Below are 22,846 nucleotides of genomic sequence, written 5' to 3' on the forward strand. Positions count from 1 at the left end.
AATTCCATCTCATAATGCTTTGCACGAAAGCCACCATTGCTTCTTTGTCCAGTTCATTTTGGGTATGGTCTTTGAAACAAACTTCTACGGAAATCTATAAAGCAAAAACTGACCAAAGTTTGAGCTGTTACGTTAAAGGATAAAGGAGGAGAAAATTGATTGCTGATTCTGTCCAGTGGATGTTGGGTATTATTGTTTCACGACTGGTGTTTGACTTGAATTGAAATTCACTATTTTGCAAGTTTTGTCCAAACTCTAATCTGAAAATAAGTCTGAATATAAGTAAAAGGTTTCAGTGTGTTAATTATTTTGTAATTATCCTGGCAACAAAGTGTTCAAAATTAAACATTGCTACTATTTGACCTTATCAACTGGAATGACATTTATATACATGTACTACTTAAAATATGAAAAATTGTATATTATTTGTCCTTGAAACAGTTCCTTTTGTAGTTTATCTGGCAAGACTATTGACCTTTAGTTGTAATGCTTTAAGAAACTGCCTTTGCCTTTCATTTACTGTTGAGCTCTGTATAAAAATTTGACTTCAGTTAAAATGATAGTGAGAGCAAAATGGCAACTTGGTGCTTAAATCCATGAAGAAAATTTGAAATGATCTTGTATTAAAAGAATTAGGTCCAGTATGAGTCCAAACTTTCACCGCTTTCTATCCAGCTCATATTGTGAACCCTACATTGTGTCCTAACTCTTAACTCAATGTTATCCTGTACCTAAGAATTATTTTCTCACAATCCCTTAGCTTTGGTACTTCGCTCAATGTCTTCAAATACGTACGAATAGCATTTTTGCTAGTTTCCTTCACTCTCCTCCCCTTCCTCCAGATCCTCCTTTCCCGGCTTCATTCAGGGTCTCTGCCTGCAGAGTTTTTCATAGTATGCTTACCCACACAAACAGCTGCATGAATGTTGATTATTTTAAAATTTGAACTGTTTTCTAAGACAGCTGTATTTTCAGGATTTGAATGTTTACCATTAAATAATACCATACACAGTAATCCAATATGTTGCAACTTTCAAATTTATTCACGAGCTGTTTATACTTTGTTAGCTGCATTTTTTTTAATTGCATTTTGAATGCAACATTATAGCTTCAAATGCTGCTTTGCTTATGTCCCCCAGGGTGAAGCCCCACCACCTGGTTTCATACTTCAGGGTATTTCAAATCCAAGTGGTCAGATCCAAACACCAGCTTCAACATCAGCTGTTTATAACATGTATTCCCAAGTGGGATCCCGCCAGACATTCCCTCAAAGTAAGTGTAGTCAGCAATCTCATGTTTTTTGCTTGGAATCAAGCTATCCTATAAAGTATTTCATGTTTAAGTACCACAATTTAGTAGCTGAACCGCTATGTTTTATTGGAAGTTTTAGAAAATATCTAGTAAATGCTTTATACGTGATTTTTGTTTTAGTTTTATCTGCACGATTATGTGTCTTTTAGCTATCTTAATTATCCTGCAACTAGTTGAGATCATAGTAATTCTATTGTGGGTTTTGCCACAGAATTACAGCAGTCCCAGATTGGCAACAAATGTATCCTGTTAAAATTCTGAAAGAGAACCTCCAATAACTTAGTCTCTATAAGCAAATTAGTAGTTAAAAAGATAGAAAGAGGAGGATTCTGGCTGATTAAATTTAAAAACTAGATGTATGTGTGGAGGCAGAGAGCATGCTGAGGTACCAAATGATTACTTTGTATGTGTCTTTACCAAGAAAGAAACAGCTATGAAAGTCATATTGAAAGCAAAGGCAGTTGACAATGAGCTAAAAAATGAAGAGCTGTTATGAAGCCAGGTTGTCCTTCATGCTGCTCAGTCGCCAGAGCTGTGCTGGCCATTACAGGTTAGTCAGTTTAATCTTGGTGGTAGGAAAGGTTTGGAAATCACCATTCAAGACAAAATTAACGGACACTTAGACAGATGTGGATTAACTGAGGAAAGCCAGCCCAGGTTATTAAAAATCATGTTTAACTAATTTGATTGAGTTTCACGAGGCAGTAGAGATGGTGATTGAGAGTGATATGGTTTGCATGAAAGGCATTTTCCAAAATGCCACATAACATACTTGGTAAGCAAAATTGAAGTCTCTTGACTCAGAGGGTCAGTGGCAGCAGGGACTGATTGATGTTATTTTTTGCCCTGGACAAATGTTTGTATAGTGGGATTCCCAGGATTCATATCAGACTGCTGCATTTCTATGGGTATTAAAATTTTAGACCCCTATGTACAGGGCCCAATTTCAAAATTTGCAAATAGCTCAATATTTTGAACTATACTAATGATTTAAATAAGTGAACTAAATGTAATATCTCCAAATGTTTGCAGATGGCACAGCTGAATGGGAGGGCAAACTGTAAGAGAAAATGCATCAGTGTGCTTTTGGGCTAGTTGATTAGATGGACAAATGCATGGCAGATGAAGAATGATGTGGATAAATGTGAGATTGTCCACTTTGATAGCAAAAACAGGATGATATATGATTATCTGATTGGGAAAGGGGAAGGTGTAAGGCAGGGTTGGGAGACAACCAAATCGATAGTGAGAAAAGAGAAAAGGCTGAGGCTGGGACTGTAGGTAAGGGAAGTAAGTCAAATATGGGCGGCACGGTGGCACAGTGGTTAGCACTGCTGCCTCACAGCGCCTGAGACCCGGGTTCAATTCCCGCCTCAGGCGACTGACTGTGTGGAGTTTGCACGTTCTCCCTGTGTCTGCATGGGTTTCCTCCGGGTGCTCCGGTTTCCTCCCACAGTCACAAAGATGTGCAGGTCAGGTGAACTGGCCATGCTAAATTGCCCGTAGTGTTAGGTAAGGGGTAAATGTAGGGGTATGGGTGGGTTGCACTTCGACAGGTCGGTGTGGACTTGTTGGGCCGAAGGGCCTGTTTCCACGCTGTAATCTAATCTAATCTAAAAAAATAGTCAAGGCAGACGAGAACTTGGCAGAGAACGTGGTCAGAGTGATAATTCAAACTGCATTGATTTCAATGCAAGGCACCTGGCAGGTAAAGGAGCTGAACTTAGGGCATGGTTGGGAACATGGGATTTAGCTATCATAGATATTAGAGAAATGTGCTCAGGGATGAACCGGATTGCAGTTTAATGTTCCAGGGTATGGGTGCTATAGGAGCGATAGAAAAGGAGGCAAGAGAGAAGGTGGATGTGGCATTTTTGGTGCGGGATAACATTACAGCTGTACTTATGGAGGATACTCCTGGGAGATCATCTAGTGAAGTTAAATGGATAGAACTGAGAAATAAGAAAGGGATGATCATCTTGTTGGGATTGTATTATCGCCCCCCCCCCCCCACAATAGTCAGCGGCAAATTGAAAAGTAAGTATATAAGGAGATCTTTGATATGTCAGAATAATAGGGTTGTAATGGAAAGGGATTCTAACTTTCCAAACATATACTGGGAATATCATAATGTTAAGAGTTTGGATGGGGAGGAATTTGTTTAGTCTGTACACGAACGCTTTCTTATTCAATATGTGGATGTATCTATTAGAGAAGGAGCAATACTTGACCTGTTGGGAAATAAGGTGGGGCAAGTTATGGAGGTGTCAATGGGGGAGCACCTTGGGTCAGGTGATCAAAATTTCAAAATAACTAAAGTTCTGAATTGGAGTAAGGCCAATTGATGGTATTAGACAGAAACTGTCAAAGTTGATTGGGGGAGGCTATTTGCTGGCAAAGGGAAGGTTGGAAAGTAGAAGGCATTTAAAAATGAGATAACGAGAGGTCAGACACGGTATATTAGTGAAAAGGCCAAGGTTGGTAGGTGTGGTGAATGTTGGTTGACTAGAGAAATTGAGTTTCTGGTCAAAAAAAAAGAATCAACGGCTTGGATTGAGTGAATCCCTAGAGGAGTATGATGGCAGTAGGAGTATGCTTAAGAGGGAAATGAGGAGGACAAAAATGGAACATGAGGTGGCTTTTGCAAATAGAGTTAAGGAGAATCCAAAGAGATTCTGTAAGTATATTAAAGCAAAAGAGTAACTAGGAGACAATAGGGCCCCTTAAAGATCAACATGGCTATCTATGTGTGGAACCACAGGAGATGATTGAGATACTAAACAAATATTTCACATCAGTATTTACTGTAGAGAAGGACATTGAAGGTAGGATGTTTGGGAAAATAAATAGTGATGTCATGAAAAGATATTACAGAAGAGGTGCTGAACATCTTAAAACACGTAAAGGTAGATAAGTCCCCAAGATCTGATTAGGTGTATCCCAGGATTTTGTGGGAACCTAGGGAAGAGATTACTGGGCCTCTTGCTGAGATATTTGCATCATCGACAGCCATGGGTGAGGTGCAGGAAGACTGGAAATTGATTAATGTGGTGCCGCTATTTAGGAAAGGTGGTAAGGAAAACCAGGGAACTGTAGGGCAGTGAGCCTGACATCAGTGTTGGACACGTTGTTGGAGGAGATTCTGCAGGACAGGATGTACATGCATTTGGAAAGACATGGACTGATTCGGGAAAGTCAACATGGCTTTGTACATGGGAAAATATGTCTATTTAACTTGACTGAGTTCTTTGAAGAGGTGACAAAGAAGATTGATGAATGCAGAGCAGTCATTATCTATATGGACTTCAGCAAAGCATTTGACAAGATTCTGCATGGTAAACTGCTTAGTAAGATTAGATCACTTGCAATCCAGGGGAACTAGCCATCTGGATACAAAATTGGCTTGACGGTAGGAGACAGAGAGTGGTGGCCTGTGACCAGCGGTGTGTGACAAGAATTGGTACTGGGTTCACTGCTTTTTGTCATTTATATAAATAAATGTGAATATAAGAGGTATGGTTAGTAAGTTTGCAGATGACACCAAAAAAGGTGGTGTAGTGGACAGCGACGAAGATTATCTCAGGGTACAATGGGACCTTGATTGGTAGGCCAATGGGCCTTTAGAATTTAATTTAGATAAATGTGAGGTATTGCACTTTGGTAAGTCAAACCAGGACTGGACTTGTACAGTTAAAGGTAGAGCCCTGTGGAGTGTTGCTGAACAGAGACCTAGGGGTGCAGGTGCATAGATCCAAGAAAGTGGAGTCACAAGTAGACAGGGTGATGAAGAAGGCCTTTAGCAAGCTTGCATTATTTGGTCAGGGCATTGAGTAAGGAGTTGGCATATCATGTTGGAACTGTACAGGACATTGGTGAGGCAGAAGTGAGGACTGCAGATGCTGGAAACCAGAGTTTAGATTAGAGTGGTGCTGGAAAAGCACAGCAGGTCAGGCAGCATCCGAGGAGTAGGAAAATCGACGTTTAGGGCAAAAGCCCTTCATCAGGACATTGGTGAGGCCTCTTTAAGAATTTTGGTTGCCCTTCTATAGGAAGGATGTTGTTAAACTTGAGAGGGTGCAAAAAGGATTTGCAAGGATGTTGCTGGGACTGAAGGGTTTGAGTTATGGTGAAAGGCTGAATAGGCTGGGGCTTTTTTTCTCCAGAACAGTTGGAAGATTAGCCATGGTCATATTGAATGGCCTACTCCTACTCCTATTTTGTACATTTTTAAGTTTCTCTGAAGAGGATAGTGATTAACATGAAGAGGACAATAACAGTGGAATGCACAGATATGTGGCAGATGTATGCCAAGAAGTGTAAAGTAATATACTTTGGCAGGATGAACAAGGAGAGTCAGTGTTAAATAAAAGGTGTATTTCTAAACGGGGTCCAGCAACTGAGAGATCTGAGGTATGTTTGCGCAAATTGTTGAAGGTAGTAGGCTCCAGATTAAGGTCGTGATTTTAATGATCTTATGCGATTTTACGTTTTATAACTAGAAGCATAAAGTACATAAGCAAGGAAATGATGATGGCCTTTATAAAACACTGGTTCAGCCTTAACTGAAACATTGTGCTTAATTTTGGGAAGTGCACTTTAGGAAGTATATGGAAACTTTAGTAAGGACAGGAAAGATTTACTGGATTGGTTCCAGGGATGAGGGACTTAATTTACATGGATTGATTAGGGAAAGAAGGGCTGTTGTCAGAGAACAGGAAGCAAAGAGGAAATTTGACAGAGGTGTTCAAGCCTGACAGGGGTTTAGAGAGATGAGCTAGACAGAAATTGTTCCTATTGCTGGAAGGCCGGAATATGGAGGACAGAGATAAATGGTGAATGGCAAAACAAAAACAATTCACCGTGAAGAATACTGCATTTTAAATGCAGTGAGTGCCTATGATCTGAAATTTAAAATTATATAGTTATTATGAAAGTAGATTGCGTGGACACTAATCCTGATGAATTTTCGAAGTCACACGACACCACATTGTAGTCCAGCAGGTTTATTTGAAACCACAAACTTTCGGAGTACTGCCTTCGTCAGGTGAGGTGAAGAGTAGTACTCAGGCACAGAATTTATAAAATTAGGTGCCTGCATGCTTCTCTTCACTTCACCTGGCATGGGGCAGGGCTCCAAAAGCTTGTGATTTTGAATAAACCTGTTGGACTATAACCTAGTGTCGTGTGACTTCTGACGTTGTCCATCCTAGTCCAACACTGGTACCTCTGCATCCTGATGAATTTCAGTGTGAGGAACTATCCACCACTTTGTTGTTTTGTCTCACCACAGTGACCCTCTTAGACGTTCTAGAATAAAATTAATAGTCAATTATTATTGAAGGAGCTATTCACTGTTTTTGTGTTCTTCTTGAATTTTGACTAATATTTTGCTAAGTTGTAACCCAGAATAAATGTTTATTTAACCTGGCTTTCTTGTTTACTGACAAACTAATTCTGTTCCATAGCTTACCAACCACAACAGTTACCCCAAGGAGCAGGGGGATCAACTTACTATCAACCGCATCAACCTACTGCACCTCCACCCCCTTCTTCCTACCCGTCTACATATTTGCCTTCTGTTCCCTCTCATTCTTTGCCTCCTTCTGTGGCTCCTCCATACGCAGGACAACCACAAACAGCTCCTACAGCACCTGTTTCTGCTGCTGCTTTTCCTCCTCTTTCTGGAGCATCCTACCAGCATGGTGGACCTGGAGCTCCAACACCTTCTGTGGGCTATCCACCAGCAACTGGACCAACAGGTACACTGCCTGCAAGTAATGAGCTGCCTGCCTCGCAAAGAACAGGTCTGTTGTTGTTAGCATGTTGCTTTTATTTTGTTTGGAATGCATTTGGCATTTATTATTGTAAGAATGGCAACAATTTAGGTCTCTGCTTCATCTTAGTCGATATGCAGGTAAAGGAAGCATGGCTATCTTAAGCATCTTTCCATGCTTTGTCCTCGATTTAAAAGGTTCGTCTTCATGAAAAGTATTTGGCTGAACTAATTTTTTTGTTTACAAACAGAAGTGCATTATGTGCACATGTTGAAAATGGTGTCCTTCGTCTCCCTTTTTACTATACCTGTTGTACATAAAAGTAATAAACTAAATTCACCGACATACAGTGTGCATGATGTTGATCCATATGGTAGCAAACTGTAAACACTGAAATGTCGTATGTCTCTGCTGCTTGTTTTCAGTCAACTAATATATGTTTTCAGTTCTTATAGTTTCTGCTCTGTCCCAAGGCGGAGGGGAATTTAAATTGGAATGCCATTAACTGATCTCTATCTTCAATAGCATGTTACCTCAGTGGTTGAAATATAAAATTTATCATACTTTCATCAATTATTTGAACAAAGGCATGTACTTGTTAAGACTGTCACACCACTTTTGTGTACCATGGTAGCTCTACCTTTTTAATTCCCATTCCTTATTTTTCTCTGGTATTACTTCCCAAATGCATATCCACCTCTACGCCAAACACCTCAGTGTGCAATCTGTGGCCTTTAGCCAATGCATTTTCACAATTCTTTCTGTGAAAGTACTTTGCTGGATTTTTGTTTAACCACTTTTATTCAGAATCTTAAGATCGTTATTTTAAAATAACCTCCTGAAGGGGGACGTTATTATTATCTTAATTATCTTAAGCAAGGTCATTCAATCACACCACTTTGGCTTAGTGGTAGCTCTCTCAACTCTGAGTCAGATGGTCATGGCTTCAAGCTCCACATTTGAAACCTGAGCACGTAATCTAGGGACACACTGTAGGAAGGGCTACACTGCTGACGGTGTAAGTCTTTCAGCTGCTTTGTCAAACCTAGTCCTGCCTGCTGCCTTAGGTGGTCGTAGTTCATCCAATGACAATACTTGAAGAACAAAGAATTCCTGTCCTGTTCTTGTCAGTATATTTCTCTCAAGCAACATCATATCATGTATCTCATTGCTGTTTGTGCAAATTACTGTAGTTCCTTTATTTTGCTAAATTATAAGTGTCAGCATCTCAAAAGTATTTAATTTGCTTTAAAGTGTTTTGCAACATTCTGAGATTGTGAAATGTGCTGTAACATTGCAAGTTAGTTCTCTGAATCCTTTAAGCCTTTCACTTCCAAGGATTATAACCCAGGTTTACTCAGTGTCTCATTATGACTGAAGTTTTTCATGTCAGTTGCCATTGTTGAATGTTGAGACCAAAACTTTCTGAAGGCAATATTCAAGGTAGATCTGACCAACTGTCTGGAGTAGGTCATCACCACAGAAGATGTACAGTATTAAAATAAGGAAGTCCAGCACCACATTAGTTTATTTGATCACTTTTTGCAATTGTGAATTAACTTTTAATTGCATATGTATCTGAATTGCCAGCCTGTTTGTCCATCTATCACATTATAGAGCTTCTCCATTTGTAGTTCTCAGCTTTATCAATCTTGCATTCAGAGCAAACAATGATTTTGCAGATGTTGTTTCATATAATCTCTGACTAGTTTATTCAAACAATGTCTTTTGCAATTAGTTTTAATAAACATGTATTTGAGATGCATCATAAATTCAGGCACTGCTCTAATTCTACCCTCTTCGGCATTTCTAATTTCAAGTGCTCTTTTGTTGGTGGCCACGCCTACAGAGCCTGAGCATTTAGCTATACAGTTCTCTCTGTAAACTCTTATGTTTCTCTCTATCTTATGTCCCTCCTCTAAAACATTCTCTAAAATCTAGTTCTTTGATTTTGGTCATGGACGGGTTGGACCGAAGGGTCTGTTTCCATGCTTTACATCTCTATGACTCTTATGTGCTCTAAAATCTCCTTAGTGTTGCAGTTCATTTCATATTGCTCTTGTGAAGTGTCTTTATTTATGAATCATCTATGTTCCTATGGCACCTTTGACATAATAAAACAAGTTGTTGATGAACTCAGGGGCAAGGATCATTGGGTTGTTAATTGTAGGACCACAAATTTTATAAAACATATCTTCTAGATTAATGTCATCTGAAGATTTGGTTTCTTTCTCATTTCTATTCCAAACTTCAGATCAAGAGCTTACAGCCTCAGTGTTAATTCCTGAGACACATGAATCCACAAATGCCCTTTCTCTGCGTTTTACTCTATTTTCCTTCAGTCAGCTACCCTGTAATTATGAATGTTTGCCTGAGGAAGAAAGGGAAAAAATGCCTTTTTTAGAAATCAGTCACTGCTGTTGTGTTGTACTCAACCCATACACAGCAAACTCCATATACAGAATTGGATAAATTACTGGATAATCTATTTCAGTGATGTTGCTTGAGGGATAAATATTAGCTAGTTAAGTAAAACGCTTGTTTTGTTTCTCAAAATAACATTCCAAGATCTTTTCCTTCCACCTGAGGGGGAAGAATATAATTTTTCAAGGGGGTGATTAGGTATATTGAAGGGTAGTGCAGTTGCTGTAGTTTATGTGGACTTCAGGAAGGCATTTTACAAAGTCTCACATTGGAAACTGATCAAGAAGGTAAGAACCAATGAGATCCAGGGCATTTTGGCGAATTGGCTAGGTGGCAGGAAGCAGAAGGTGCTTGTCAAGGGTTAATTTTGTGACTGGAAACCTTGGTCTGGCGGGCATACTGTATGGGTTTAGTGCTGGGTCCTTTACTGTTTAGAGTGCATTAAAGATCTAGACATGAATGTAGGAGGTATGATCAGCAATTTCGCAAATGACTCAAAGTTGGTGGTGGGATAATTAGTGAGGAGAAAAGCCATAGACTATAGGACAATATAGTTTGGCAGATGGGATTTAATCTGGAAAAGTGTGGGGTGATTTATTTTGTGAGGACTAAGAAAGCAAGGGAATAAATGATGAATACTATAACCCTTGGAAATTCAGAGGGTCATGGTGATCTTGTTGTGTGTGTCTACTGATCCTTGAAGGCAGCAGGACAGCTAGTTAAGAAACAATCTGGGATACTTGCCTTCATCAGTCAAAGCAATGAATAAAACAGCAAGGAAGCTATGATCGAGCTGTGTACAATATTAGATTAGATTACATTACAGTGTGGAAACAGGCCCTTTGGCCCAACAAGTCCACACCGACCCGCCAAAGCGAAACCCACCCATACCCCTACATTTACCCCTTACCTAACACTACGGGCAATTTAGTATGGCCAATTCACCTGACCCTGCACATCTTTGGACTGTGGGAGGAAACCGGAGCACCCGGAGGAAACCCACGCAGACACGGGGAGAAGTTAAGTGACAGCTGGACTACTAGATGCAGTTCTAGTCGCCCCACGATAGGAAAGATGTGATTGCAATATAAGAGATTCAGCAAGATGTTGCCATGGCTGAAGTGTTGCAGCTATGAAAAGTGACTAAATAGGTTGGGGTTGTTTTCCTTTGAGGAGAGAAGGCTAAAGGAGAAACTGATTGAGGTGTACAGAATTATGAAGCGTAGATAGGAACAAACATTTCCCCTTAGTAGTGGGATCGATAACCAGATTTAAGGTAAGGAGCAGGAGATTTGAAGATAATTTAGGGAAAATCTTTTTCACACAGAGGATGATGGATGTCTGGAACTCACTGCCTTAAAGGATGGTAGCAGCTGAAATCTTAACAACATCTAAGAAGTATTTGGACAAGTTTAGGTTTAAGTTTTTTTTAATCACTCAAGGAATGTGGGCATCACTGGCTGGGCTAGCATATATTTCCTGTCCCTAGTTGCCTTCAGGAAGGTGGTGGTGAGCTATCTTCTTGAACTGCTGCAGTCTGTGCGCTGTAAGTTGACCCAAAATGCCATTAGGTTGGGAATTCCAGGATTTTGACCCAGTGGCAGTGAAGGAACGGTGATATAGTTCCAAATCAGGATGGTGACGGGCTTGAAGGGAAACCTGAAGGTGGTGTTCCCAGGTATTTGCTGACCTCGTTTTTCTAGATGGAAGTGGTCATGAGTCTGGTAGGTGCTTGAAATAATTTCCCGAAGGCCAGTATTGTGTCCCCAAGTCACCTTTTATTTAGATTAGATTACATTACATTACATTACATTGTGGAAACAGGCCCTTCGGCCTAACAAGTCCACACCGACCCGCCGAAGCGCAACCCACCCATACCCCTACATTTACCCCTATACCTAACACTACGGGCAATTTAGCATGGCTAATTCACCTGACCTGCACATCTTTCGACTGTGGGAGGAAACCGGAGCACCCGGAGGAAACCCACGCAGACACGTGGAGAACGTGCAAACTCCACACAGTCAGTCGCCTGAGGCGGGAATTGAACCCAAGTCTCTGGCGCTGTGAGGCAACAGTGCTAGGCGCTGTGAGGCAACAGTGCTAACCACTGTGCCACCGTGCCGCCCACAATAGATGTCATAATACATGACATTGACTCAACTAGCAAGAGCCGGGTTCCTAGAGTGAGCAGAAGCCCTGAAATTCTTATTTATATCTGTCAACCAATTAGGCCAGGTTAACATCCCCAGTCAGGGATTTCATTCTCTGAGATCCACCTGGCTGACCTCATTCCAGTCACCAAAGTGCTGTCCAAGGAGCTTTGATGCATTTCAAACTCCTAATTTAAAATGCATTCCTACCTGCTTTAGAAACAATATCAAACCTTGGGAGATGTGACTCCCTCTAGTCAACAAAGTGACTGAAGCTCCAATGGATCAGGCTCGCATTGTTTTTTCAGTGTAAGTACTGCCACAGTCACGTTGGAGCTGTTTACATACTAAATTCATGCTACAGTGTGCAAGCTAGTGGGTTGTCTGGACCCATATGCTGTGTGCTTATACTATAGATAAGAATGTACTTTGTATGGGAAAAGGATTGCCACTATGAAATACAAAGTTTTTGATAGATTGAGAGAAATTAATTAAAATACTATCTAGAGTTACCTATTTTTATTTAAAAGTATTCTAAAAAAAACAAGTTGGGAAGAAATACAGAATAGAGAGGCGTGCTTTTGATTCAGAGGATTTGAATGCTTTATTAATGCACAATATGAGTCATCCTCCTATGTTTCCTCTAAACATTAGCATATACCAAATTACAAAACAATTTAGAAATTAGATAAGCCATGTCTTCTGCATCTCTTGTTCTGAATTTACTTTGCTTCTATCTACAGGAGACATATATTCTCAGGACCAAACTACTTCCTTAGAAGGTGAACTAGAGATAGTAAAAAAAAATTTACTTTGGAAACCTCAGTTGATTTGGGAATAATTTTTTCTAATCCAAATGGAATCCTAATGATACTGAATTTTAATTAAATCAATGAAATGGATCATTTATAACACTACTTTGATGCTAAACTCCAGCACCCCTTAGAGGGTTTAATTAAAAGTTAAACTAGTACACCAAATAGAATCTGTTTTCAAGTATGTGTTTTTTTTGTAATGTTACTTAGCACTAATGCAATTTACAAATGCTGCTGACTTGATTTCTGTTTTGAAAGCACTCTGATTAATAATTACCAATGGAATCACAAATGAACAAAGATAATCCTTAAAGTACACTATTTGTAAGGAAGATCAAAAGCCATTTGCCAGGTGTCAAAATTCTGCTTGTTTCCAAATCGTTCTCTCCTCTGCCTCCCTCAATATTAAATCTTGTTTCACTCGATGTGATTAGCTTAAACTATTCAATTTTCCGTGGGTAGCTGAACTTGGATAGCCATAAATATAAAATATAAAATTGGATAGCCATAGGATTTTTGAAGGACTTGGGGGAATTGTATCTAATCATGGTTGTTGGGAACACAATGAAATGAAATTACATATTAAAATGATCTTGAATGGGGTTGGATGAAATGCTAGTAAGTATATAGTTTAGAATGTTGTGTGGTGGAATTGATGTTGAGCTTTCTTGAACACAGCTAAAATCCAGAAATAGAATTCTGTTGTATTTGTTAACTGTATGAGGTCTTGGCCTTCTTTTTGCATAACTAAAAACCAATTTTAATTAGAAAATATTTAGACTAAATAAGAAAGATTTGGGATGGAAGGGTTTCACACCAGAATAAAGCATTTTCATTTAGTGAAATTCTGAAACAGAAAGTCAGGATTTCTTCCTGTTACCCTGCGTGTTGACGCAGGCATGTGACCTATAACTATGGTGATAGTTTTATATAGTTGAGAGCAGATTCTAGTGGTGTTAATTGCCATGTTGTTTATTGACAAAGCATGCAGTGAGGTTAAGTGCTGTGCACATGCTTTTTGTATGCTGCATCCACAATGTAAAAAATGTATTATTTTAATGAAAATTGGTCATTAATGTTTGGTCTTTTTCACATATAAGTAATGAGCTGAAGTTGTTTTGTTACATTTTCAGGATTCAAAGCCAGTTGTTCAATTCCTTAACTTTTAATTCTCTGAATTTTCTGCAAGATTCTCTCATTTAATCTTTGAATGGCAAATTGCAGGGCAGAAAAGACTTTAAAGCAAAAACCCATACCATAGTGCAAGAGTTAGAAAAATGTGCGCCTCCAGGAATTTGGCCAGAAGTGTAATTTTTTTTAATGCTTTACCGAGGTTTGTAGCTGAGAATGTCTCCACTATTTTTGTAGTTATATTTATTTAGCAGATCAGAAATAGTGAGTAAATGATTACCAGCTTGCTTTTTCAAAGTTTGAATCTTGTGAGAGGAGGGGGTAACTGAGTGGAGACTGTTGAGCTCCTCTTAAGTTGAAGAGGAGATTTTAAAGCGTGTTCTTCTTACACAGTGGGAATGTAAAGAGGACCATGTGTGTTTGGGATGATTCATTTGATGCTTAAGAAATGGCCTCCTCCTGTGCTGTAAATTACTGGTTGTCTCTGTGAAAACAAAATTTGGAGGTGAACACACTGTAGCATTTATTTTACCAATGTATGAAAATCTGGCTGAACAAAAAATTTGATTGCATCATGTAGGAATCCTGATATGTTCATGAAAAATTGCTCAATCTTTATCGGAAATCAAATTATAAAGCTGTGGCAATAAGTAAAATCTTCACTGTATTAGTAGTTAGAGTGCCTGATTTATCTTAGCGAACTTGCAAGGCTATTGAATAGCAGATGTGTTTACACTGTAAGCTAACTGCTGTTATGAAAGAGAGAATTATAACACTCCTGTCTACCTAAGTTGATTCAGCCGCATGATCATTTGAATGTAGGTTTGCTTCTGTTTTCTAAGTATTGAAGCTGTTGATAGAAAAATTGCGACAGGCCTTTTCTGGAGGACTCAGATTTTCACCATTACTGTACCTGATGGTAAGGAAGCTGAATTGAAGCAGACCATGAAGGTCACCAACTGAACAACTCAGTCCCTTCAGTGCTTTTTAAAACCAAATACTGAGGACTGGGAGCGAATAATAAAACAAGGCAAAGGCGATTAATAGTTCTTGGGCGGTAATGGTGATGTCTGCTGTGCTAAGAGATAAAAACACATAAGAAATAAGAGTTAGAGAAGAGGATTCTTGTTATTTGTTAGTTTTCCCACTGCTCACACAGCCTAGTTTAAAACAACATTTCTGTTTCAAAGGACCTCAGAATGGTTGGAATGACCCTCCAGCTTTGAGTCGGATGCCAAAGAAGAAAACCATGGTAATTAAGAAATGTTTCAATATTTTTAAAACTTGGTTATTCTGTGAAAGTAAATAGTGAGATGATTGAATATATTGTTGTTTGGTGGAACAGAGTGAAATGGTGAAGGGTAATTATCGTAGGATCCCTACAGTGTGGAAGCAGGTCATTCAGCCCATTGAGTCCACACTGACCCTCCGAAGGACATCGCACCAAACCCATCCCCTCGCCTGTAAACCTGAATTTCCCATAGCTAATCCATCCAGCTTACTCATCATCTGAACACTTTGTGCAATTTACCATGGCCAATCCACCTAACCTGCATATCTTTGGACTGAGAGAGGAAGCCGGAACACCCGAACGAAACTTACGCAGATACGGAGAATGTGCAAAGTCCACACGGACGGTCACACGAGGGTGAAATTGAACCCAGGTCCCTGGTGCTGTGAGGCAGCATTATTATTCAGTTTCTAATATAAAATTGTGCAGTCTGTTCTTATTTTTGTATTTCTGTTATGAATTTCTTTGTCCAAACTTATACTAACACTTTTTACATCATTGTGCTAGAGATGGTGCTGTAGTGCCCTCATTAGAGGGTGAATGAAATTCCCACTTGAGAAGTTTTTTTTACACAGGTTTCATTAAAATGTGATCATAAAAGGTTGCAAGAGGCACTATTTGCTAAACTGCTCTGTTTGATTAGCTGGGTCTAATCACTATTGATCCTTACTGTGCTTGATTGATTCAGCATAGATGTGGACTCAGAAAAGTAAGCAGACTTTAGAAATTGCTGCAAAAAGAGCTAGACACCTGAAAGAGCAGACATTATAAAACACTTAATAAATTCCTGTTTCTCTCACGTTCCTGTTTCATCTCTGCATGCTTGGAGGCATATGAAATAGAATAAACACAGCTGTCAGGAAATGTGTGAAATTAGAAGATGCTTCTTAATTTCAAGATGGGTTTATGTTAACAATACGAGAAATAAAACTTAATGCTGGAAATTTACAACAAGGTAAAAACTTGTTTGGTGAGAGTGAAGGTTCCATTCACTATTTTGACCTGGTTACAAACTCCATACCAAATCCTGATGAAAAATCATATAAAACTACAGAGACAGGTGTCTAGTGCAACATGAATATCCACTTAGTGAGATGGTTTGGAAACTCATTGAATTTCCTGTTACTACAAAACATGCTGCCTATGGTTTGAAGACTGCGGGGAATCCAGAGAATAAATCTGTCTCAGGCTCCATAATGCTGTCATTACACAGTAAGTGCTTGGACTTAGATGATGAGTGCAATGAAAATAAGGTTCTAATCAGATCTTGACATCTCTGAACCCACAAATTTAATGTCATAACATTGAAAGTTCATTCTGTTCAGAGAAAAGACAGTTAGTGGAGTTTTCTCCTGATACCACAGCTTGCACTGTTTCTCTACAGCTTTTCTTCCCCTTTCAACTGCTTATCTAATAGGTATGTGTAGCTCAAAGGGAAAAATAAACACACAGGGTGTGCTGCCGCACACAACAAATGTTCTCTGCCTGACATTTTGTGTTCACATAGAGTCATAGAGATGTATAGCATGGAAACAGACCCTTCAGTCCAACCTGTCCATGCTGACCAGATATCCCAACCCAATCTAGTCCCACCTGCCAGCATCCAGCCCATATCCCTCCAAACCCTTCCTATTCATATACCCATCCAAATGCCTCTTACATGCTGCAATTGTACCAGCCTTCACCACATCCTCTGGCTGCTCGTTCCATACATGTACCACCCTCTGCGTGAAAATGTTGCCTCTTAGGTCTCTTTTATATCTTTCCCCTCTCACCCTAAACCTATGCCCTCTAGTTCTGGACTCCCTGACCCCAGGGAAAAGACTTTGTCTATTTATCCTATCCATGCCCCTCATAATTTTGTAAACCTCTCTAAGCTCACCCCTCAGCCTCCGACGCTCCAAGGAAAACAGCCCCAGCCTGTTCAGCCTCTCCTTATAGCTCAAATCCTCCAACCCTGGCAACATCCTTGTAAATCTTTTCCGAACCCTTTCATGTTTCACAACATCTTTCCGATAGGGAGACCAGAATTGCACGCAATATTCCAACAGTGGCCTAACCAATGTCCTGTTGACGGCCTTGATGTATCTTTCCAGTACTTAATATTTCAATTTGAAAAGAGATTTTCATCAATTTGTTGTTTAATGTTGATTGTTTAGGTAAAGCCATTTTTAGATTCCTGCAGAATATGCAGATCTTTGCTTCAATGTTAAATTATTGTCTCCAAAAGTCACATAGTTGTAAATTGCCAATAAATGCTACAGAACTTAGGCTGCTTTGTGACTTATTAAACAGTCAAGCTGATTTTTCTTTTGTTCTTCTTCACAGTCCATTCATTGTTTTAATTACAATATCATACAGGTACCAGGCAACTTTACTCCTCCTGCACCCATCACGGCTCCTATAATGAACCCAATTGCAGACCATCAGGCTCCAATGCAGCATCAGCAACCACCTCCACTGCAGACTTCGTTCCAGACTCCCCAGCAACTTTCAAATCAGCCAGCAGTTCAAAGCTCATATCAAGGAATGGTGCAGCCCTCACTACAACCAATGATGCCAAAGCATAGCACTGAGGAAGCTCCTGGTGCTCCTACTGGTGACATCATGCAGGTACAAGATCGTCCTGAGATCTTAAACTCTGCAATTCTTACTGAGCAAACTTGGCTCAGATGAAATTGGATTAATTTGTTATTGCAAATTTGATCCTGGACAGAATAAAATGATATAAACAATATGCTTGATACTTTTACAATGGGTTCATCATTTGCATAAGTATTTTCTCGTAATTTCCTTTGAATGAACTAAAGTTGCTTCTTACCCACCACATCCTACCTCCAAATAAGTGTTATCTTAGATTCAGATTCAAGTCAACATTTCTTTCTAGGTAGGATGGGTGATTGTCTCAGGTAAAGAAACTAAATAGTGGACCAGCCAGATAGAGTCATAGAGATGTACAGGAAGAAACAGACCCTTCGGTCCAACCTGTCCATGCCGACCAGATATCCCAACCCAATCTAGTCCCACCGGCCAGCGCCTGGCCCATATCCCTCCAAACCCTTCCTATTCAATGGTACCAATCCAGTTTAGTTACTGGAATAGCCCATGATACCTATTGATTGTCAACATTGCCGAATGGAGGTTTGGGGTTGTACATTTGGTAAACCTAAGGTTATTGCTGCATGTATCTAATAAGCATTGAGAAAATGTAGCTAATGAGCTAGCTTGGAGAAATTGGGCTGCTCATTTTGGAAAAATGAAAGGCACATCTTCCTGCTGAGCTAAGGGTATTTGGGGGTGGCAGCATGGACTGACTGAATTGCTCTATGGAAAGCTGACATTGATTCAGTGGGCTAAATGGCCTGCCTTGTTATAATAACTCTAACTCTGTCTTGTTATCTGCTCAGCCAGTACAACCAATAACCACTGAGAAAATTGCCAAGAAACCCATTCCAGAAGAGCATGCCATTCTGAAGATTATTTTTGAAGGATTGATTCAGCGGTGCATGACTGCAGCTACTGATCCTGTACGTGCTGTCCAAAGTTGATATCATTTGCCTTTCTTATAGGTAGTTAATAGTTTCTGCTGTTCCTAATTAGCCTACACATATTTGTAGGCTAATTCGCTTTGAGAATTGTGAGTTGTTCAGTAAGCCTGCTTCAGTGCCAATATTGGAAGTGATTTTGAAAGTACAAGTCTTTATATTAAACTGTATCGTGAAGATGAAATTCTGGTGGCTCAGGATCCAAATAAACATAACGAGGTGCAATATTGATTTATACAGATCGGAATTGGAGTCCTATCTTGAGTTGTGTTTGTTGAATTCGGATGGAATATAGTATGGGCAGTGCAGTTGTTTCCTGGCTGGGAAAAGGGGGAATTGGCCAAGGATTTGGTATCCAATAAGGACCTCTCGATTGCAAAGTGTGGCTTTGTAAATGTAAGCCTGCACTGAACCATTGCTGCCATCATAACAGAGTATGTTGCCAGCAGATTCAGGTATAAAGAATGGATATTCAAGAGAGAGGCATATAAAGGGTGCCATAGCTCTCAAAATTATACCTCTTTTGGAAGGATTAAGTCAGGAGAGAAAAGCTAATGGAAACTTGAAATTAGTAAAGTACAGTTGTGACTGTGAGAAAATTATAGCACACTTATTTTTATTAACGATTTTTCTGCTGCTATTCAGTTACTTAGTAGATCATAAAATTTTGTTTGTTTAGCAAACCAAGAGGAAGCTGGATGATGCAAACAAGCGATTGGAATCTCTGTATGATAAGCTACGGGACCAGGTGGTAAGTAACTGAATATGAACTGATTTTCTTTTATGTTGTACTTTGTGATATCCTGAGCCTTTCATTTCCTGCAGCATTGTTTTTGCATAGCTTATGTAAACCAAGAGTAAATATGGTAGCTTTCTTTCTTTCCTCCCTTCCTTTTCCTCCAGATAAAAAGACTTGCATTACCTGAAGATGCAGTAATATATTTCCTGATTTCCAAGCAATTGCCCACCCCACCACCCCTTTCCACCCTTTTCTGAAGCCACTATCATATAAGAACAAATCTCCTTCCGTGGCCAACTTCTCCTAATTACTTTCTTCATAGATGCAATTTACCGAGTCCATATTTGCACCAGAGAAAGCCACAAAAAAGCACCGGGCATATTTGATAGGTGGTGCCAGTGAGGAAGGTTGTAGGCCAAACTGGCAGCATTTTTATGTGTTTGTTTTATTTATTAGTGGGATGTGGGCATTGCTGGCTCAGCCAGTGTTTATTCTCTGTCCCTAGTTGCCCTTGAGAAGGTGGTGGTGAGTTGCCTTCTTGAACTGCTGTAGTCCATGTGCTATAGGTTGACCCACAATACCGTTAAGGAGGGCATCCTAAGATTTTAACTCAGCAATGGTGAAGGAACAACAGCATATTTCCAATCAGGATAGTGAGTGAGTTGGAGGGATACTAGCAGGTGGTAGTGTTCCCATTAATCTGCTGCCTTTGTCCTTTTAGATGGAAGTGGTCTTGGGTTTAGAAGGTGCTGTCTAAGAAACCTTGTTGAATTGAATTTCTGAGTGCACCTTTTAGATAGTAAACACTGCTGCTAAGAGCATCGGTGGTGGAGGGAATGAATGTTTGTGGATGTGCGCTTTGTGCTAGATCTTGTTAGGCTTTTTGAATATTGTTGGAGCTGCATTCATTTAGGCAAGTGGGGAGTATTCTATCACATGCTGATTTATGCATTGGGGATACAGGAGGTGAGTTACTCACCACTGTAGTTCTAATCTCTAACCTGCTCTTGCAGTCACTTGTTTTTATATGGCTAGTCCAGTTTCTGGTCAGTGGTCAGTGGATTGATAGTGGGGTATTATGGGATAGTGACTTGAATGTCAAGGAACAATGGTTAGATTAATTTTGGGGGATGGTCACTGCCTGCATTTTAGTGGCACAAATATTACTTGCCATTTTTCAGCCCAAGCTTGGATATTGTCCTGTATTTCAAGATGAACTATTTCAGCATGCAACCACTTCTAAAATCTGACAACCAACAAAATTGTTGTTCCCTTCGCAATTTGATTTTCTTGCATTTGTCCTCATGAGTGCAACAAGAAAAGCTTCCATAGTATGTCTCTTTTCAGCAAGAATCCATTTGAAAGAAAGTCCTAACAATACACTTAAAAATCATAGTATGATCGCACAGAATAAAGATGGTTTCATGAAAGTAAAATTGTGTTTAATAAACTTATTAGAGTTTTTTGAATAAATAATTACTGGGGCAGATAAAGAGGAGCCAATAGGTGTAGAGGACTTGGATTTCCAAAAGCGATTGGATAAAGTGTCAGGCAAAAGGTTCATGCATAAAATTTAAGAGCATGTGGAATTGGCAGTATTATGTTAGCATGATTGAAGGATTGGGTTCTGGACATAGAGCAGTGAATGGGCATTAAGGAACAGTTTCAAGTTTGCCGGCTGTATCAAATGGATACAGCAGGAATTAATACTGTGATATTAGCTATTTACAATCAATGTTAATGTTAAAATTAGATATTAATTAAAAGGTAGCTAATAAGTCAAAGAAAAAGTAGTCTTGCATTAACTACTACAACCAAAATAAACCTTACCAAACCATTTTGTTTTGTGTCACCCTTCTAGCGGGTGTATAACATTAGTGGAGCCATCACCCTGCCACATCCAATGGAAGGAGACCTCCTCTTGATTCTTCAGGTCAAAACTTCCAGTTTTACTTTGAGAGTCATTCTATGCCATCCAGTTTTTCCTGGATAAAATTACCACTAGCAAGGTACACTTCAATCAGGTTCCCTGTTCTAAATTGTCAAGAGTCCCATCCGATCTGTTCCTTTCCTTTAGAAAAAGAAGCAAATTCTTCTGGGTATCCTGATCAGCCATTAACACAAGACAGTGCTCCTTCCTTTTCCACACCAATAACTTATTTTCTCCTGTGTCTCAAAAGCAATGTCCTTTGTCTTTGAGATAAAAGTATACCCCACCCTCCCTATTTTCAGAACATATTGCCTTAAGCTAATGGGGCTTTATAAAATAAAATTAAGTTCAGCATGCATGATATTTGACAATAAACACTGCTTCATTTGTTGAACCATGTTTGTGATTACTGTCTGTCTTTAATTATAAATCTCGATAACCTGTTGACAAATCTGATGTGACCTTCTGAAAAGAAAATCATTTAGGAGTCATGACGAAACCATTAATAATAATCTGAAGATCACCAAGTAGCCTCATTAATCTTGCTGGTAATGGCACAGTCAAAGAAATATGTTCTTGATATTAACATTTTTCTTCTTTTCTTACAGCTCTCCCCAGCCATAATTGGTGGCTTACACAACATAGCAAGGAGCATTGAAACTCGGAATTACAGTGAGGGATTAAACATCCATACACACATTGTGAGCACCAGTAACTTCAGTGAAATCTCTGCCTTCATGCCAGTTCTGAAAGTGGTTCTCACCCAGGCTAATAAACTAGGTGTTTGATTAAAGAAGTCATGATTAAGAAAAACAAGTTACATACTTTAAAAAGTAAATATTGGCCAAACCTATGTTGGTTTAGATTAAAATGAAAATCTAAGCAAAGACCAATTGAATACCCATATGATTAATGGACGTAAGTTTCATTCCATATTGCATTTTTTTCATTGTCTTGCCACTGTGCTTTTATATTAGGCAAACATTCCAATGTATAATCAGATAATATGAATCCAGTGGCAATACATTCAATCTTTTAAATGCCTATATTGCCTGTTTTAAAAAGAAGCCATTAAATTATGTGACCTACATAGGACAAATTGAATCCATACAGTATTGTAATAATCCAGATGCATGCATTACTGATCAAACTAAAATACAGGTTTATGTGCCACTAACTTATTTAGTGGCAAAGTGTACTTTAATGGAAAGAAGTGTAGAGCTTTGTCTAACACCAATGCAGACTGGAAGAGTGTGCTATATATATACTGGAAGAAGATACTTGACCTTATGGCGGAGTCTCTGGAAGAAGTTGCAACAGCTTGTTCTTCCTTGTGTTCAATTTTATGATTCAGAAGTACACCTACAATCATCTTTTAAATAAAGATTAATTTATTACATTCATTGTCTTTTCTTTTTCCGTTAAGCTAGTCATAAATTAATGCAGGTGAATACTAGGAGTGTATATCTGGCAGATAGTGCTAACTGTTAACAGCAGAATCAGGACACTCCTATATCTCAGGATAATCCAGCTCTGAGTTCTTTTCTAGAGCAGTCTGTTCAGTGGTTAAAGTTGAAACGTGGTACATTTTGCTGAACGATGCTCTTATACAGTTGCACATACCCACTCTCACTCTTGGCTTAGTGCAGTACTGTTGATTGTTTTCTGTTTGAGACAATTAACCTACTATACTGTAGTAAAATAAATGTGAAGCTCCCTTATTCCAATCATCA

At 39.2% G+C, this 22,846-nt stretch overlaps 1 protein-coding gene across 10 annotated transcripts in view; it reads left to right on the forward strand.

Moving 5' to 3' along the window:
• The window catches only part of sec31a (SEC31 homolog A, COPII coat complex component), a 113,923-nt gene extending 91,411 nt beyond the window's left edge, over window positions 1-22,512 (forward strand). For 4 of the 10 annotated variants that reach the window (XM_043695150.2, XM_043695188.2, XM_043695174.2 and 1 more), the window contains 8 exons: window positions 1,140-1,272; window positions 6,777-7,115; window positions 12,406-12,444; window positions 14,799-14,860; window positions 17,261-17,512; window positions 18,307-18,426; window positions 19,124-19,195; window positions 21,722-22,512. In XM_043695150.2, the coding sequence (XP_043551085.2) occupies window positions 1,140-1,272; window positions 6,777-7,115; window positions 12,406-12,444; window positions 14,799-14,860; window positions 17,261-17,512; window positions 18,307-18,426; window positions 19,124-19,195; window positions 21,722-21,901 (1,197 nt within the window). In that variant the 3' untranslated portion in view covers window positions 21,902-22,512. Of the gene's footprint in view, window positions 1-1,139; window positions 1,273-6,776; window positions 7,116-12,405; window positions 12,445-14,798; window positions 14,861-17,260; window positions 17,513-18,306; window positions 18,469-19,123; window positions 19,196-21,721 lie in introns of all 10 variants that reach the window. The other 6 variants (XM_043695196.2, XM_043695162.2, XR_015756981.1 and 3 more) reach the window with 5 other exon arrangements.
• The last annotated feature ends 334 nt before the right edge of the window (window positions 22,513-22,846 follow it).

This window comes from Chiloscyllium plagiosum, unplaced genomic scaffold, assembly GCF_037043375.1.
Source record: "Chiloscyllium plagiosum isolate Xiang-an unplaced genomic scaffold, Cpla_swu_hap1 HiC_scaffold_1, whole genome shotgun sequence".
NCBI lineage: Eukaryota > Metazoa > Chordata > Chondrichthyes > Orectolobiformes > Hemiscylliidae > Chiloscyllium > Chiloscyllium plagiosum.